This window comes from Oncorhynchus masou, chromosome 23 (assembly GCF_036934945.1).
Source record: "Oncorhynchus masou masou isolate Uvic2021 chromosome 23, UVic_Omas_1.1, whole genome shotgun sequence".
In the NCBI taxonomy this organism is placed as follows: Eukaryota; Metazoa; Chordata; class Actinopteri; order Salmoniformes; family Salmonidae; genus Oncorhynchus; species Oncorhynchus masou.
This window is the reverse complement of record NC_088234.1, coordinates 16,733,742-16,753,538: the sequence shown is the minus strand read 5'-3', so window position 1 is coordinate 16,753,538 and position 19,797 is coordinate 16,733,742. Positions and strand designations below refer to the sequence as shown.

Here is a 19,797-nt window from a genome sequence, read left to right as displayed (position 1 = left end):
TTGAATCTGTGCTTGAAATTCACTGCTCTACTGAGGGAACTTGCAGATAATTGTGTGGGGTACAGAGATGAGGTAGTCATTCAAAAAGCACATTAAACACTATTACTGAACTCAGAATAAGTCTATGCAACTTATTATGCAATTTGTTAAGCACATTTTTATTTTTATTTAGGCTTGGCATAACAAAGTTGAATACTTATTGACTTAAGGCATTTTTTATTTAATAACATTTTCTACAAAGAAAATTCCACTTTGACATGATGGGCTATTGTGTGTTGATCAGTGACTCAAAATGTCAATTGAATCCATTTTAAATTCAGGCTGTAACACAACAAAATGTGGAAAAAGTAAAGAGGTGTGAACACTTTCTGGAGGCGCTGTAAATAGCAGAAATAGGAAGTTGACGCTATAAGTAAGACGCTATGTCAGAGACGAACAGGGTCCATTTTAAAAGTCCTGTTGAAGATGATATGTGTCGAACCTTTAGTTCTCTCTCTCCTAACAGTCTTATCAGGTAGGCTGCTTACTGTACTTTTCCATTTGGCTTGGTAGTGTTGATAAATGTCTGTTGTTGATATTGTCTGTCATCTTTCAGAAATTAGCTACAAAAGGCAGGATTGAGGTGAATTCCATTTCAATCTAGGATGTCAATTGAAATTATATTACTGGAATTTAAAGAAAATCTTTGAATTGGATTTTCAAATGATCTCCTACATTTAAATGGGATTGACCTCAAACCCTGACGAGGGCACTTGCCTTGAAGTCACCTTTTCACTTTAAGCAATCTAATGGTGTGCAGTGGTGTAAAGTACTTCATTAAGTAAAAATACTTTAAAGTACTACTTAAGTAGTTTGGGGTGGTATCTGTATTGTACTTTATTATTTATATTTTTGACAACTTTAACTTTTACTCCACTAATGAAAATGAAATCATTTTTACTCCATACATTTTCCCTGACACCCAAAGGTACTATTACATTTCAAATGCTTAGCAGGACAGAACATTATTCCAATTCACACACTTATTAAGAGAATATTTAAAACCAAATACTTTTAGACTTTTACTCAAGTAGAATTTAACTGGGTGACATTCACTTTTACTTGAGTCATTTTTTATTAAGGTATATTCACTTTTGGTGAATTATGACAATTGGGTACTTTTTCCACCCCTGATGGTGTGTAGCAAACATCAAGGTATACAGTCAACTTTCCTCTGTCCATATCACATCTAGTATTATAGTTTTTCTCAATCGCGTTTAACGTACTGTATCTATAGCAGAACAGCAATGATCAACTGATCAAATACATGTATAGAACTTCTGATCAGTTTCTTGACTTTGTCCCTGACTTGCATACCACCTTTTCCAAAATATGAAATACGAATGTCATAACTGAAAACACAATTCACTGCTAAGTGTTTGGATCACAGAACATAAACACATTGTTTTCATCAGAAGAGAAATGTGTGCAATTTTATTCACTGTTCCCGACAATCAGTAAATAAATATTATTGCATGGAATTGTAAATCATTCCATCAGTGTCAAACCATGTACAATATATGGAAAGATCTAGACAAGAGATAGGGTAGCCTAGTGGTTAGAGCGGTGGACTAGTAACCGAAAGGTTTCAAGTTCAAATCCCCAAGCTGACAAGATACAAAACTGTCATTCTGCCCCTGAACAGGCAGTTAACCCACTATCATTGAAAATAAGAATTTGTTCTTAACTTGCCTAGTTAAATAAAGGTAACAAAAAAGAGACTTGAGTTGGGTTACCAATATGTAACTGTGGGTTACACCTAAGTCATCATCTCCAACATTGTGACCTTCCATTATAGAGCTTTGCTTTGGTGAGGATTGAGGCCTAAAGATTCAGTTGTGTTCCTCCATTCTATTCACCTTTCCTTTCTATTTCTATTGTGGATTGTGTTTCCATATGCCAATGGAAAGTCTACAAAACTATGAGAAAACCAGCCTTTCTTTTGAATACATGGAATTGCATTGTGATGATACCGATGAATGTATCCTGCACACAATGTTCTTATGTTAATACTTCAAAGAAAATTAGTAATAACATTTGATTTGATGTGTATGACATTTGTTGGTGATCTATGCATAAAATGGAGAGACATTTCCCATAATGTTGCACCTTTGAATAGTTATACTTCCAATTTTGAACATCATGATTTAGTGACTGCAAAATGTTTTTATTGATCTAATTGGATTTTTAAAACATACTGTTTTGTCTGCTTGGACTCAAGAGATAAGCATGGTTGCGTTCATCCTGTTGCAGGAAGTCGTGTTCTTTTGATGAATGTATTTGCAATTTTGAAGTATAATATAGTGTGGGTGAATGCATTTAGGTTTTGAGAAGGCAAATACATTTGGAAAAATGTGTTTCATGCTTTTCAAAAGGCCACAGAGTTCTGTGTCTTGACAACATTGTTCTAGCTTTGATACAATATGTTTAAGGTTAAGATACCAAATCCTCCATTTGATATGTCTTGCAAAAGTCTCACCACATGATCGAAACAGAAAAAGGAAACTCAGAGAATGTTCCAGATTTAAAAAACATGGTCATGTGAATGATGTCATGTGTCCTAAATCTATACTATTCCTGTTTCAATTAATTTACAGTTATCATACAACCTGCTTTGCAATTTTTTCTCCTGAATAATAATTAATTTACCTAATAATGTATATAGTCATTTATGTTGATACCATCAGAATATTGATGATGATGATTATTTTATATCCAAAGAGAAACATATATTGTTATATTACTATTATATAAATGATGTGTTTCATCTAGTTATTCCTGTGAACACCACCATCAGAACAGACATGTTATTACTGTAACAGATTGATTGTTATGTTTCAGTGGTGATGGGAGATACCATTGGCTACCTGGGAGAGTCTGTCACCTTATCCTCTGGAGCCAATCCATCCTGGCACATCACCAAGATAACGTGGTCCATATACAACAACGACACCTGGATCGCAACATTCAGGAGCAGAAATAGCAACACAGAATGGTTCGGGAAGTTTAAGAGTCGACTGAGTCTCAACACCTCGTCTGGTGACTTGGAGATCAGAGATGTTCAGAGAGGGGATGAACTGGTTTACTCTGTTCTCCTCACACACAGTCAGGGGGAGCAGCAGATCAGTAAGGTATTGCTCACTGTGACAGGTAAGAGTCTCAGTCACAACTGTGCCCTGTTTTAAAGGAGCACTCTGTAAGATCTATACAAGATTTGCCTCAAGGGGCACAAAGTGAGCCAAAAATGTCAAGAGTCCCCAAAAATGTAACTCATTGGGCATCAATCACCCTCCAGAGTTTGGGAATTTCACGTTTTGTACATTTCACTAGTTTGCTAGCCTATTATAGGCAAAACTGTTCTTTAAAATAATTTCCTTGTTCATTTTTATCTCTACTTTAATTCAAATTTCATTGCATTTTTTCTAATGTAAAATGTGTTATCTATTTACAAGACCTTCCTTTGTTTCTCTTCAAATGTCCAGAGCGTCTCGTTGAGCCTAGTGTTCAAAAGGTCTTCAGCGTTTTGAAGGACGGACACTGTGTGATGGCTCTTCAGTGCTCCTCATCGGTGAAGGACACCAGATTTTCTTGGGAGCCAGAAGCTTCGTTTGATGGCTCCTTCTGGGGGGGGAGTCCCAACGCCAACGTCTCTGTAGTCTGGACATCTTACAGCCCCAACAGAAATGTCATCTTCATCTGTACTGCCAGCAACGGGCTCACTAACGCCTCTAAGGTTGTGAGGGAGATATGCCAAGGTACAGTCATTTCTAGGGGCAGTATATATTTCAGTAACACATGACCTGACCAGGACAAACTGGTGTATTCATCAATCTCTGGGCGAGGAATTCTTATTCCAGCCAGCTATGCAGTGAGACAGGGAGGAATTATTGGAGAAGCTGGTCAAGCTTGCGGTTGAATTTTTGAACAAAGTGAGTCCTTATTTGTGTTCTTACCTTGATGCCATACTATTTTTTCTCTCCCTATGTCTTCAGATGAACAGCCAAAGCCTGACGTGGTGGTGGAGGGGGAGAACCGCGTCCCCGGGATCATAAAATTGCTCTTAGGATTTCTGTTTGGATGTCTTTTAACGTATATTTTCAGAGGTGAGTGGGAATTGAATGAGAACACATTTTGAATTTCTATCAAATTTCACAGTGCCTTGTGTATAAATATATGCTCCCTTAATTTAAATTCAAGCTGAAATGCAGACACAATCTTTTGTGTACTAGGTGCAAAATAGAAGATATCACTGACTGCCTTGTTTTATGTCTATCATAGAGTCCCTCACATGCTTATCAATCAGGTTCAACAAGTAAGTAGCTTTTCTTTAGAATCTACTTCACACTGGGCACAGACATCAATCAGTTGTCAACTATTGTGAATTCAACATGAAATCAACCCCCAAAAATCTGCATGCTATTGGATTTAGGTGAAAAATTAGGTGAAAAAAAGATGAAATGCCCTTACATTGATGATTTTTTGCAAATACAATCACTTTTCCACATTGATTCAATCTCCTCAAACATATTGTTTTGGTTGAATTGACATGGAAACAATGTTGATTCAACCAGTGTTTGACCAGTGGGTATGTATATCACATGTCTATTTTTGGGCATTTTTACAGGAGTCGAAGCATCAACAAGTTGTGTCCTACACTTTCGGGAGTTGAAAAAAACTCCAGCCTACCTATAGAGAGGAGCTGAACATCGGAGCTGTCAAACCAAAACTCCAGCCTACCTATAGAGAGGAGTTGAACATCGAAGCCGTCAAACCAAAACTCCAGCCTCTGTCACATGATCTCAGTATATGCAACTTTTCAGGAAAGTTAGGAACCAATATGCAAAGGCAGTTAGGAAAGCAAAGGCTAGCTTTTTCAGACTTTTTTTGCATCCTGTAGTATAAACTCCAAAAAGTTCTGGGACACTGTAAAGTCCATGGAGAATAAGAGCACCTCCTCCCTGCTGCCCACTGCACTGAGGCTAGGAAACACTGTCACCACCGACCGATAAATCTACGATAATCGAGAATTTCAAGAAGCATTTACGGCTGGCTCCAGGTTATCTATACGTCTTTGCTAGGTAAATCCCCGCCTTATCTCAGCTCACTGGTCACAATAGCAGCACCCACCCGTAGCACACGCTCCAGCAGGTATATTTCACTGGTCACCCTCAAAGCCAACTCCTGCTTTGGCCGCCTTTCCTTCCAGTTCTCTGCTGCCAATGACTGGAACAAATTGCAAAAATCCCTGAAGTTGGAGACTCATATCTCCCTCACTAACTTTAAGCATCAGCTGTCAGAGCAGCTTACAGATCATTGCACCTGTACATATCCCATCTGTAAATAGCCCACCCAACTACCTCATCCCCATATTGTTATTTTTTCGTTGTTGCTTCATTGTACATCAGTATTTCTACTTGCACATTCATCTTCTACTCATCTATCACTCCAGTGTTTAATTGCTAAATTGTAATTATTTTGCCACTGTGGCCTATATATTGTCTCACCTCCCTAATCTTACTTCATTTGCACACTATTGTGTTATTGACTGTACATTTGTTTATTCCATGTGGAATTCTGTGTTGTTTCTGTCGCACTGTTTTGCTTTATCATGGCCAGGTCTCAGTTGTAAATGAGAACTTGTTCTCAACTGGCCTACCTGGTTAAAAAAGGTGAAATAAGGTGAAACATTTATAAAATTAAATATACACCTGTTCTGAAAGGCCCCAGAGTCTGCAACACCACTAAGCAAGGGGCACCACCAAGCAAGCGACACCATGAAGACCAAGGAACTCTCCAAACAGGTCAGAGACAAGTACAGATCAGGGTTGGGTTATAAAAAAATATCAGAAACTTTGAACATCACGCGGAGCACCATTAAATCCATTATTAAAAAATGGAAAGAATATGGGACCACAATAAACTTGCCAGAGAGTACCACTCACCAAAACTCACAGACTATGCAAGGAGGACATTAATCAGGAAAGCAAAGGCTAGCTTTTTCAAACAGAAATTTGCATCCTGTAGCACAAACTCCAAAAAAGGGAGACACCCCAAACATATGGAAGAAGGTACTCTGGTCTGATGAGACTAAAATTGAGATTTTTGAAGTGTGAAGCATGGTGGTGGCAGCATCATGCTGTGGGGATGTTTTTCATCGGCAGGGACTGGGAAACTGGTCAGAATTGAAGGAATGATGGATGGTGCAAAGTACAGGGAAATTCCTGAGGGAAACATGTTTCAGTGTTCCAGAGATTTGAGACTGGTACGGAGGTTCACCTTCCAGCAGGACAATTACCCTAAGCACACTGCTAAAGCAACACTTGAGTGGTGTAAGGGGAAACATTTTAATGTCTTGGAATGGCCTAGTCAAAGCCCAGACCTCAAACCAATTGAGAATCTGTGGTATGACTTAAAGATTGTTGTACATCAGCGGAACCCATCCAACTTGTAGGAGCTATCCCAGTGGCTCGATGTGCCAAGCTTATAGAGACCTACCCCAAGAGACTTGCTGCAAAAGGTGGCTCTACAAAGTATTATTGTTTCTCAATAAAAAATATTTTGCATATTCAAAGTGGTAGGCATGTTGTGTAAATCAAATGATACAAACCCCCCCAAAAAATACATTTTAATTCCAGGTTGTAAGGCAACAAAATAGGAAAAATGCCAAGGGGGTGAATCCTTTCGCAAGCCACTGTATGCTCCCCCACTCAAGCTACTGCCTACCCATGCTACCCCAATGCCTTATCATCTGAAGCTGTTGAAGCCAATCAGTTTTTTACAGTGACTTCTTAAATGGAAGTGCTATATATAATACATATATTATTATTATTATTATTCACACACCTGAAAATGTATTTTTATTTCTGTTGTAATTAATGTTTTTCTATCACTTGAAGGTAGCTTTTCTCAAATACTGCACTTTTTTCTTTACTGTGAATCAGTATATGATCTATGCGTTATGATTTCTACAAACCGTTGTATTTATTAGGATGTTCTCTCCCTTTTCTCAATATGTAAAGATGGTATTATTGTATTATTAAGGTCTATTCATTGTCTGATTTCACACAACAACAAAAGATAGTTAGTGAGTATATGATGAATTGATGTGAATGTGGCCTATGTGATTTCTACAAAGCATTTCTGTGGAATGTAAAACCTTTTACTGTACAATAGACACAATAGACACATCTAAACTACAATAAATACAAATAACTTGTTTCCAAACAGAAACACCGGCAATCTTTAAGAATATCGTTTTGAATTGCCATTAGTCGTTATTACACAAATATAAACATTTAATGTAACAACAGAATGCAATAGAACCTAACAAAAAGTTATGTAACTCAGAATATCTTGAAAATAACAAGTTGTACCACACAATGACCATGAGCAGATGAAGGTTGCAGTTCTGAACAAGTAAGAAAATAAAAACAGAAATGTGCAGGTTGTGACAAAATGAAACGGTAACATATATTACAGAAGGTACACATGTAGGATGCAGAAGATGCAGAGGGTTCTATATCTATAAGCCCAGCTTATGACCACATCCTGTTCAGCTCACAGTACTTCCTGGAAGGAAGAACAGGGGTCTTCTGGCTGGCGTCCAAATGTGATCTTGTCATATAGAGTCTGCGGCTAAATGTTAAAAGCAACCAAGAACAAACTGTTTCAGCATTATGAAATGTAGACAATTTCCAAGTAGACTACATAGTCTCCCTTTCACACAGAGACTGTTTTATTTATGTTCAAAGATATCAGGTATGACCATTCATGTCTCGCTCTCACCTTGTTCAGTCTTGGGACAGCCAGATCGTCTACGGTCTCATAGATGGACAATACCTGACTGTTTGTTCTTGTCTGGAATAAAAACAGAAAAAGGTACTGAAACCAATAAACAAAATGGATGAACAACGCACAAAAACACAAAAATACTGCTAAAAAATACACAGCAATCAACAATTACAGTACACAGTATAGTGTAATACAGTACACAAACATGGGTCGTTCCACGAAAGAGTGCCTGCACATCAGAGACAGTCTCCAGAGTTACCAGTTGATACATACAGTTGAAGTCGGAAGTTTGCATACACCTTAGCCAAATACATTTAACCTCAGTTTTCACAATTCCGGACATTTAATCCTAGTACAAATGACCTGTCTTAGGTCAGTTAGGGTCACCACTTTATTTTTAGAATGTGAAATGTCAGAATAATAGTAGAGAGAATTATTTATTTCAGCTTTATTTCTTTCATCACAATCCCTTTGGGTCAGAAATTTATATGCACTCAATTAGTATTTGGTAGAATTGCCTTTAAATTGTTTAACTTGTGTCGAATGTTTTGGGTAGCCTTCCACAAACTTCCCATAGTAAGTTGGGTGAATTTTGGCCCATTCCTCCTGACAGAGCTGGTGTAACTGAGTCTGGTTTGTAGGACTCCTTTCTCGCACACACTTTTTCAGTTCTCTCCACAAATGTTCTATAGGTTTGAGGTCAGGGCTTTGTGATGGCCACTCCAATACCTTGACTTTGTTGTCCTTAAGCCATTTTGCCACAACTTTGGAAGTATGCTTGGGGTCATTGTTCATTTGGAAGAGCCATTTGCTACCAAGCTTTAACTTCCTGACTGATGGCTTGAGATGTTGCTTCAATATATCCAAATTATTTTCCTCCCTCCCTGCAGCAAAGCACCCCCACAACATGATGCTGCCTCCCCCGTGCTTCACGCTTGGGATGGTATTCTTCGGCTTGCAAGCCTCCCTCTTTTTCCTCAAAACATAACGATGGTCATTATGGCCAAACAGTTCTATTTTTGTTTTATCAGACCAGAGGACAAATCTCCAAAAAGTGCAATCTTTGTCCCCATGTGCAGTTGCAAACCGTAGTCTGGCTTTTTATGGTGGTTTTGGAGCAGTGTCTTCTTCCTTGCTGAGCAGACTTTCAGGTTATGTCGATATAGGACTCGTTTTACTGTGGATATAGATACTTTTGTACCTGTTTCCTCCAGCATCTTCACAAGGTCCTTTGCTATTGTTCTGAGATTGATTTGCACTTTTCGCCCCAAAGTATGTTCTACTCTAGGAGACAGATTGCGTCTCCTTCCTGAGCGATATGATGACTGGGTGGTCCCATGTTGTTTATACTTGCATACTATTGTTTGTACAGATGAAGGTGGTACCTTCAAGCATTTGGAAATTGCTCCCAAGGATAAACCAGACTTGTGGAGGTCTACAATTGTTTTTCTGAGGTCTTGGCTGATTTCTTTAGATTTTCCCATGATGTCATGCAAAGAGGCAGTGAGTTTGAAGGTAGGCCTTGAAATACATCCACAGGTACACCTCTAATAGGCTAAATTACATCATTTGAGTCAATCAGAAGCTTCTAAAGTCATGACATCATTTTCTGTCATTTTCGAGGCTGTTTAAAGGCACAGTCAACTTAGTGTATGTAAACTTCTGACCCACTGGAATTTTGATACAGTGAATTATAAGTGAAATAATCTGTCTGTAAACAATTGTTGGAAAAATGACTTGTGTCAAGCACAAAGTAGATGTCCTAACCGTCTTGCCAAAACTATAGTTTGTTAACAAGAAGTTTGTGGAGTGGTTGAAAAACCAGTTTTAATGACTCCAACCTAAGTGTATGTAAACTTCCGACTTCAACTGTATAATCCAGAGGAACATCCCAATAATATTTTATGTAGAAATTGTAAATTGTAAATTGTAATTTTCAAAGGCTGTGATATTACATGAAGTACCCTTTAGACTAGGTGGAGAATTCCATAAATCTGCATTTTTATATGAATACAAATTTGCTAAAGTGGCAAAATTCATGTCCCTTCGTGCACCCTGTGCCTTCTAGGAAGATGTTTTATTTTTTGTACTTTTACCCCCTTTTTCGTGATATCCAATTGTTAGCTACCATCTTGTTTCATTGCTGCAACCCCCATACGGACTCTAGAGAAACGAAGGTTGAGAGCCATGCGTCCTCCAAACACGACCCTGCCAAGCTTCACTGCTTCTTGACACACTGCTCGCTTAACCCGGAAGCCAGCCGCAACAATGTGTTGGAGGAAACACACTTAATATGCACTTACTGTGGTATTTATTTAAAAAATACCTCTTGAGATTGGAAAATGTGTTTTCAGGGAGTTGAACCTGCTTTTTATGACAGAATGTAAAAATGTTGTGAAATCTACAACTTTCTTTTGACGCTTTCTCAAAAGGCACTGAATTGGTAGAACTAGGGTTACAAAACTATCAGTAATTTACCAAAGTTTTCTGAATCTTCAGTAATTTTGGTAGTCAACATAAAATATATGGCAATCTATGGTAAATTTGGTAATTTATGTGGTGGAAAAAGTTCCCAATTGTCATACTTGAGTAAAAGTTAAGGTACCTTAGTAGAAAATGACTCAAGTAAAAGTGAAAGTCACCCAGTAAAATACTATGATTAAAAGTATTTGGTTTTAAATATACTTAAGTATGAAAGGTAATTGCTAAAATATCAAATTGCTAATTGCTAAAATATCAAAAGTCAAAGTATGAATCATTTCAAATTCCTTATATTAAGCTAACCAGATGTCACAATTTTCTTGTTTTTTAAATTTACTGATAGCCTTGGGCACACTCCAACACTCAGACATAATTTACAAGCAAAGTATTTGTGTTTGGTGAGTCCCCCAAATCAGAGGCAGTAAGGATGACCAGGGATGTTCCCTTGATAAGTGCATGAATAGGACCATTTTCCTGTCCTGCTAAGTATTCAAAATGTAACGAGTACTTTTGGGTGTCAGTGAAAATGTATGGAGTAAAAAGTACATTATTTTCTTTAGGAATATAGCAGAGTAAAAGAAAAAGTTGTAAAAAATATAAATAGTTCAGTAAAGTGCAGATACCCCAAAAAACTACTTAAGTAGTACTTTTAAGTACTTTACACCTCTGCTGTGTCCATATTGTCTGTGAGTTTCTAATGGATAGACCTTATGGTTCAATAGAAAATATAGTAATTAATTTAAAAAAATTGGCAATTAACTCTGTAACTCTTCTATTAACATTTTTCACAACAGACAACAGTATGACACCATTTTTATTTTAAGTGTGTAAAACAAATATAATGTCACGCCTGCTCCAACTCCCCCTCTCTGGTGCTCGAGGGTGCCAGGCGGCCCATCATTACGCACACCTGTCACCATCGTTACTCGCGTCAGTGTTTCATGGGACTCCACTGGACTTGATTACTTATTGATTGCCTCCCCTATGTCTGTCCCTTCCTCAGTTTCTTCCTGTGTCTGCATTTACGTCATTCTGTTATTAATGAAATATTCACTCCTCACTTATAAAGGATATTTCATGCTGAAACCCTCATATTTAACATCAATGTTATATTTCAGATACATTTTTACAGCTTTGTGATTCGATTTTTGAGAGATAATTGTAGACATCTGTGAAAATCTAAAATACCCAAAAGTGGCACTAGTTACATGAATTACATAAAAACCTTGAAAGTTACCAAAATTCTGGTAGTTTACTGGTAAACTTCGAAAGTTTCCAGCAATATTCCCTCCCTTTGCAACTGTGGGTGAAATGACCCACATGGGCTTAGACACATTCAGATACATAATAATGGCAATGCATACTCACATCTTTCATTCTTGTGTCGTCAGTTAGATCAGCTATGTATGACAAGAACAATATATCAAACAATCAGATAGATACCAAATCGGATATCTACAAACATACCCAAGAATGAATAAATTACACACTTATGAGGTTCCACACTCTTTTCTGATATCCATAATATTCATAAGGCCAACATTTTGGTTTAAGGGATACGAAGAATACTCCCAGAGCCTTAAATGTCACTTTAAGTAAGGATGAGACCCCTATGCTGTACATACCCGTGTTACAGCTCCCCCTGCAGTAATACACTGCCACAGCTACAGTTAGGATCAGCAACACAGCGATGCCTACTGGTACCACGATGTAGATCCTATACCACTTCATCCATGTATCATACTCTATAACACAGATGTGATTAGACTGGTGTTTCTGAAACCTGCTCATGGAGACCCAAAGGGTTCACATTTTATTTCTAGACATGATTCCACTAGTCAACTCATCATCATACCTTAGTGGAATCACTCCTGTGGTGTTATGGCATTAACCTAAATGTGCACCAATTTGGGTCCCCAGGACCAGGATTAACACTGACCAGTGGTTCCTAACTCCAGTCCTCTAGTACACCCAACAGCACACATTTTATGTTGTAGCACCAGAAAAATTATTCCTTAATTAACTAATTGAGGGCCTGATGATTAATGACAAGTAGAATCAGGTGTGCTTGTCACCGGAGCTTCAATAAAAATGTGTACTGTTGGGGGTACTGGAGGACTGGAGTACATTATATCTACCCAATGTCCTCACATGTATTACATAATACTGTATATTGTATCTACCCAATGTCCTCACATGTACCACATAATACTGTATATTGTATCTACCCAATGTCATCACATGTATTACATAATACTGTATATATTATCTACCCAATGTCATCACATGTATTACATAATACTGTATATATTATCTACTCAATGTCATCACAAGTTCTACATAATACTGTATACTACATCTACCCAATGTCATTATTATGATATTTAGTTACCTGGGGTGGTTGTGTCATTACTACACTTTACTGTTACCGAGGCAGATTTCTCACTGAATAGGTTGGAGGCGTTGCAGGTTACACTGATGTCTCCGTCTGCTGGTGACAGAGAGAAGTGTATCTGCTGGTCGTCCCTGTATGTTTCATTCCCTCTCTCCCAGGTGTAGGAGAGGTTGGAGCCGACTGACACGTTGCACAGCATCCACACTGAGCAGGACTGGTTGGCCAATAGCTTGATCTCCTTCTGGATCTCCACCTTGTTTATAGGCTCTGAGAGAGAGATAGAAACAGAGAAACAGAGAGAGAAACAGAGAGAGAGAGAGAGATAATCATTCTAAATGGACCATACCATCAGGAGAAAGACTATACAAGATAAAACCTTGAAAAAGCACAAAACATTCTACCATGGACTTGAAGATGGATGGTCTTGGTTGGAATCTGTCCTCCTTTGTTTGATGCGGCAGATACGAGAAATTCCCCTGAGTCTTGCAGTGTCAGTTCTCTTATTATTAAACTGAACTTACTGTCGTTCATCTCTAGTCTCCCCTGAAACTGTGATCTTGGTAAGGAACTGTTCCCATCAAATTCTGCAATGACCATTTTTTTATACTTCCACTCCATTGACTTGATACCTTCCCTCTCTAAGCCTGAGGGCAGCTCCACTGAGTCCCCCACTGCTTTGTTGAACAGAGAAATACCCACACCTGAAACACACAAATACACAACATGACATTCTGACATTGATCAATGGTTACACACTTTACACTACAGGGCTCTTATTACTGTGTAATTATTGTTAATGAAAGTAGAGTGTAGAAAGTATTGTAATTACTCATGTTACACTGTACACAGTGTACCTACAGTGTGCCTACACAAATAATAACACAATAATAGACTGCAATTTAAAGTCTTACCCCATCACCAAATAGATAATAATGGATTTCATTATTTAATGGGTTTCATACTTTACTTTATTCAAGTCCACTCCTCCCCCACATTCAGCAGAACACGATGAGATTACAGGAAAAGAGAAGTGGATCTTTATCAATATATGCTCCTCTGCTCAAACTGAACTCAGCATAAAAATAAACTTCCCTTTTTCAGGACCCTGTCTTTCAAAGATAATTAGTAAAAATCCAAATAACTTCACAGATCTTTAAACACTGTTTCCCATGCTTGTTCAATGATCCATAAACAATTAATGAACATGCACCTGTGGAACGGTTGTTAAGACACTAACAGCTTACAGACGGTAGGCAATTAAGGTCACAGTTATGAAAACATAGGACACTAAAGAGGCCTTTCAATTCACTCTGAAAAACACCAAAAGAAAGATGCCCAGGGTCCCTGCTCATCTGCATGAATGTGCGGATTTGCTTATATCGTTGAAGGAATGAGCGCTACACCGAGGCCTGTACTCTGGAGCGGGATCGATTTGGAAGTGGAGGGTCCGTCATGGTCTGGGGCAGTGTGACACAGCATCATCAGACTGAGCTTGTTGTCATTGCAGGCATTCTCAACGCTCTGCGTTACAAGGAAGACATCCTCCTCCCTCATGTGGTACCCTTCCTGCAGGCTCATCCTGACATGACCCTCCAGCATGACAATGCCACCAGCCATACTGCTCATTCTGTGCGTGATTTCCTGCAAGACAGGAATTTCAGTGTTCTGCCATGGCCAGCGAAGAGCCAATCCCATTGAGCACGTCTGGGACCTGTTGGATCGGAGGGTGAGGGCTAGGGCCATTCCCTTCAGAAATGTCCGGGAACTTGCAGGTGCCATTGTGGAAGAGTGGGGTAACATCTCACAGCAAGAACTGGCAAATCGGATGCACAATCTCCATGAGGAGGAGATGCACTGCAGTACTTAATGCAGCTATTGGCCACACCAGATACTGACTGTTACTATTGATATTGACCCCACCCCTTTGTTCAGGGACACATTATTCAATTTCTGTTAGTCACATGTCTGTGTGAACTTTCAGTTTATATCTCAGTTGTTGAATCTTGCTATGTTCATACAAATATTTACACTTGTTAAGTTTGCTGAAAATAAACGCAGTTGACAGTGAGACGACGTTTCATTTTTGCTGAGTTTATGTGGATATGCAACCATCACATGTAAGAGACTTTGGATCCTTGAAAAGCGCTATATAAATGCCAAGGTGTATTATTATTATTGTTATTATTATAATTGTTATTATTATTTGTACTATTAATATTATTACATCATGTGTTTACAGTGTAATTATGCACCAGAAATGCATCATACACTGCATGGGCAACATATACATACATATAACCAACATGTAACAACATATAAACAACATATACATATATATAAACAACATGTAACAACACATAGACAACATATACATACATATAAACAACATGTAACAACATATAAACAACATGTTACAACATATAAACAACATATACATACATATAAACAACATGTACCAACACATAAACAACATGTACCAACACATAAACAACATGTAACAACACATAAACAACATATACATACATATAAACAACATATACATACATATAAACAACATATACATACACATAAACAACATATACATACATATAAAAAACATATACATACATATAAACAACATGTAACAACATATAAACAACATATACATACATATAAACTACATGAAACAACATCTAAACAACATATGCATACATATAAACAACATGTAACAACATATAAACAACATATACCCACATATAAACAACATGGAACAACATATAAACAACATATACATACATATAAACAACATATGCATACATATGAACAACATGTAACAACACATAAACAACATGTAACAACATATAAACAACATGTAACAACATATAAACAACATGTAACAACACATAAACAACATATACATACATATAAAAACATGTAACAACATATAAACAACATGTAACAACACATAAACAACATGTAACAACATATAAACAACATGTAACAACATATAAACAACATGTAACAACACATAAACAACATATACATACATATAAAAACATGTAACAACATATAAACAACATATACATACATATAAACAACATGTAACAACATATAAACAACATGTAACAACATATAAACAACATGTAACAACATATAAACAACATATACATACATATACACAACATGTAACAACATATAAACAACACATACATACATATAAACAACATATACATACATGTAAACAACATATACATACATATAAACAACATGTAACAACATATAAACAACATGTAACAACACATACACAACATGTAACAACATATAAACAACATGTAACAACACATAAACAACATGTAACAACACATAAACAACATGTAACAGCATATAAACAACATGTAAAAACATATAAACAACATATACATACATATAAACAACATGTAACAACATATAAACAACATGTAACAACATATAAACAACTTATACATACATATAAACAACATGTAACAACACATAAACAACATATATATACATATAAACAACATGTAACAATATATAAACAACATGTAACAACAATTAAACAACATGTACATACATATAAACACCATATACATACATATAAACAACATGTAACAACATATAAACAACATATACATACATATAAACAACATGTAACAACATATAAACAACATATACATACATATAAACAACATGTAACAACACATAAACAACATGTAACAACACATAAACATGTAACAACATATAAACAACATGTAACAACATATAAACAACATATTCATACATATAAACAACATGTAACAACATATAAACAACATGTAACAACATATAAACAACATATACATACATATAAACAACATGTAACAACATATAAACAACATATACATACATATAAAAAACATATACATACATATAAACAACATGTAACAACACATAAACAACATGTAACAACACATAAACAACATGTAACAACATATAAACAACATGTAACAACACATAAACAACATATACATACATATAAAAAACATGTAACAACATATAAACAACATGTAACAACATATAAACAACATATACATACATATAAACAACATGTAACAACATATAAACAACATATACATACATATAAACAACATGTAACAACATATAAACAACATGTAACAACATATAAACAACATATATATATATATACATATAAACAACATGTAACAACATATAAACAACATATACATACATATAAACAACATGTAACAACATATAAACAACACATACATACAGATAAACAACATATACATACATATAAACAACATATACATACATATAAACAACATGTAACAACACATAAACAACATGTAACAACACATACGCAACATGTAACAACACATAAACAACATATACATACATATAAACAACATGTAACAACATATAAACAACATGTAACAACATATAAACAACATGTAACAACACATAAGCAACATGTAACAGCATATAAACAACATGTAACAACACATAAACAACATATACATACATATAAACAACATGTAACAACATATAAACAACATGTAACAACATATAAACAACATGTACATACATATAAACAACATATACATACATATAAACAACATGTAACAACATATAAACAACATATACATACATATAAAAAACATGAAACAACATATAAACAACATATACATACATATAAAAAACATGAAACAACATATAAACAACATATACATACATATAAACAACATGTAACAACATATAAACAACATGTAACAACATATAAACAACATATACATAGATATAAACAACATGTAAAACATATAAACAACATATACATACATATAAACAACATGTAACAACACATAAACAACATATACATACATATAAACAACATATACATACATATAAACACCATGTAACAACACATAAACAACATGTAACAACACATAAACAACATGTAACAACATATAAACAACATGTAACAACACATAAACAACATATACATACATATAAACAACATGTAACAACACATAAACAACATGTAACAGCATATAAACAACATGTAACAACACATAAACAACATATACATACATATAAACAACATGTAACAACATATAAACAACATGTAACAACATATAGACAACATGTAACAACATATAAACAACATATACATACATATACACAACATGTAACAACATATAAACAACACATACATACATATAAACAACATATACATACATGTAAACAACATATACATACATATAAACAACATGTAACAACACATAAACAACATGTAACATCACATACACAACATGTAACAACATATAAACAACATGTAACAACACATAAACAACATGTAACAACACATAAACAACATGTAACAACACATAAACAACATGTAACAGCATATAAACAACATGTAACAACATATAAACAACATATACATACATATAAACAACATGTAACAACATATAAACAACATGTAACAACATATAAACAACTTATACATACATATAAACAACATGTAACAACACATAAACAACATATATATACATATAAACAACATGTAACAATATATAAACAACATGTAACAACAATTAAACAACATGTACATACATATAAACAACATATACATACATATAAACAACATGTAACACCATATAAACAACATATACATACATATAAACAACATGTAACAACATATAAACAACATATACATACATATAAACAACATGTAACAACACATAAACAACATGTAACAACACATAAACATGTAACAACATATAAACAACATGTAACAACATATAAACAACATATTCATACATATAAACAACATGTAACAACATATAAACAACATGTAACAACATATAAACAACATATACATACATATAAACAACATGTAACAACATATAAACAACATATACATACATATAAAAAACATATACATACATATAAACAACATGTAACAACACATAAACAACATGTAACAACACATAAACACATATAAAAAACATGTAACAACATATAAACAACATGTAACAACATATAAACAACATATACATACATATAAACAACATGTAACAACATATAAACAACATGTAACAACACATGAACAACATATACATACATATAAAAAACATGTAACAACATATAAACAACATATACATACATATAAACAACATGTAACAACATATAAACAACATGTAACAACATATAAACAACATGTAACAACATATAAACAACATATACATACATATAAACAACATATACATACATATAAACAACATATACATACATATAAACAACATGTAACAACACATAAACAACATGTAACAACACATACGCAGCATGTAACAACATATAAGCAACATGTAACAACACATAAACAACATGTAACAACACATAAACAACATGTAACAGCATATAAACTACATGTAACAGCATATTAACAACATGTAACAACATATAAACAACATATACATACATATAAACAACATGTAACAACATATAAACAACATATAACAACATATAAACAACATGTAACAACACATAAACAACATATACATATATATAAACAACATGTAACAACATATAAACAAGATGTAACAACAATTAAACAACATGTACATACATATAAACAACATCTACATACATATAAACAACATGTAACAACATATAAACAACATATACATACATATAAAAAACATGAAACAACATATAAACAACATATACATACATATAAAAAACATGAAACAACATATAAACAACATATACATACATATAAACAACATGTAACAACATATAAACAACATATACATACATATAAACAACATGTAACAACACATAAACAACATGTAACAACACATCAACATGTAACAACATATAAACAACATGTAACAACATATAAACAACATATTCATACATATAAACAACATGTAACAACATATAAACAACATATACATACATATAAAAAACATGAAACAACATATAAGCAACATATACATACATATAAAAAACATGAAACAACATATAAACAACATATACATACATATAAACAACATGTAACAACATATAAACAACATATACATACATATAAA

General features: G+C 34.7%; 2 protein-coding genes across 11 annotated transcripts in view; one reads left to right on the top strand and one right to left on the bottom strand.

The window, feature by feature from the left end:
- Positions 1–392: 392 nt before the first annotated feature.
- Positions 393–7,072, top strand: LOC135510449 (uncharacterized). The gene is made up of 6 exons (XM_064931384.1): positions 393–514; positions 2,881–3,189; positions 3,522–3,794; positions 4,032–4,142; positions 4,318–4,351; positions 4,664–7,072. Exons 1-6 carry the CDS (start codon positions 466–468, stop codon positions 4,740–4,742), a joined length of 855 nt encoding a protein of 284 aa, XP_064787456.1. The 5' UTR covers positions 393–465; the 3' UTR covers positions 4,743–7,072.
- Positions 7,073–7,310: 238 nt separating this feature from the next.
- The window catches only part of LOC135510445 (basement membrane-specific heparan sulfate proteoglycan core protein-like), a 93,419-nt gene continuing 80,932 nt past the window's right edge, over positions 7,311–19,797 (bottom strand). For all 10 annotated transcript variants that reach the window (XM_064931364.1, XM_064931365.1, XM_064931366.1 and 7 more), the window contains 6 exons: positions 13,108–13,407; positions 12,704–12,973; positions 11,937–12,056; positions 11,680–11,711; positions 7,825–7,896; positions 7,311–7,674 (listed from right to left, as the gene is read on the bottom strand). In XM_064931364.1, the coding sequence (XP_064787436.1) occupies positions 7,597–7,674; positions 7,825–7,896; positions 11,680–11,711; positions 11,937–12,056; positions 12,704–12,973; positions 13,108–13,407 (872 nt within the window). In that variant the 3' untranslated portion in view covers positions 7,311–7,596. The remainder of the gene's footprint in view (positions 7,675–7,824; positions 7,897–11,679; positions 11,712–11,936; positions 12,057–12,703; positions 12,974–13,107; positions 13,408–19,797) is intronic.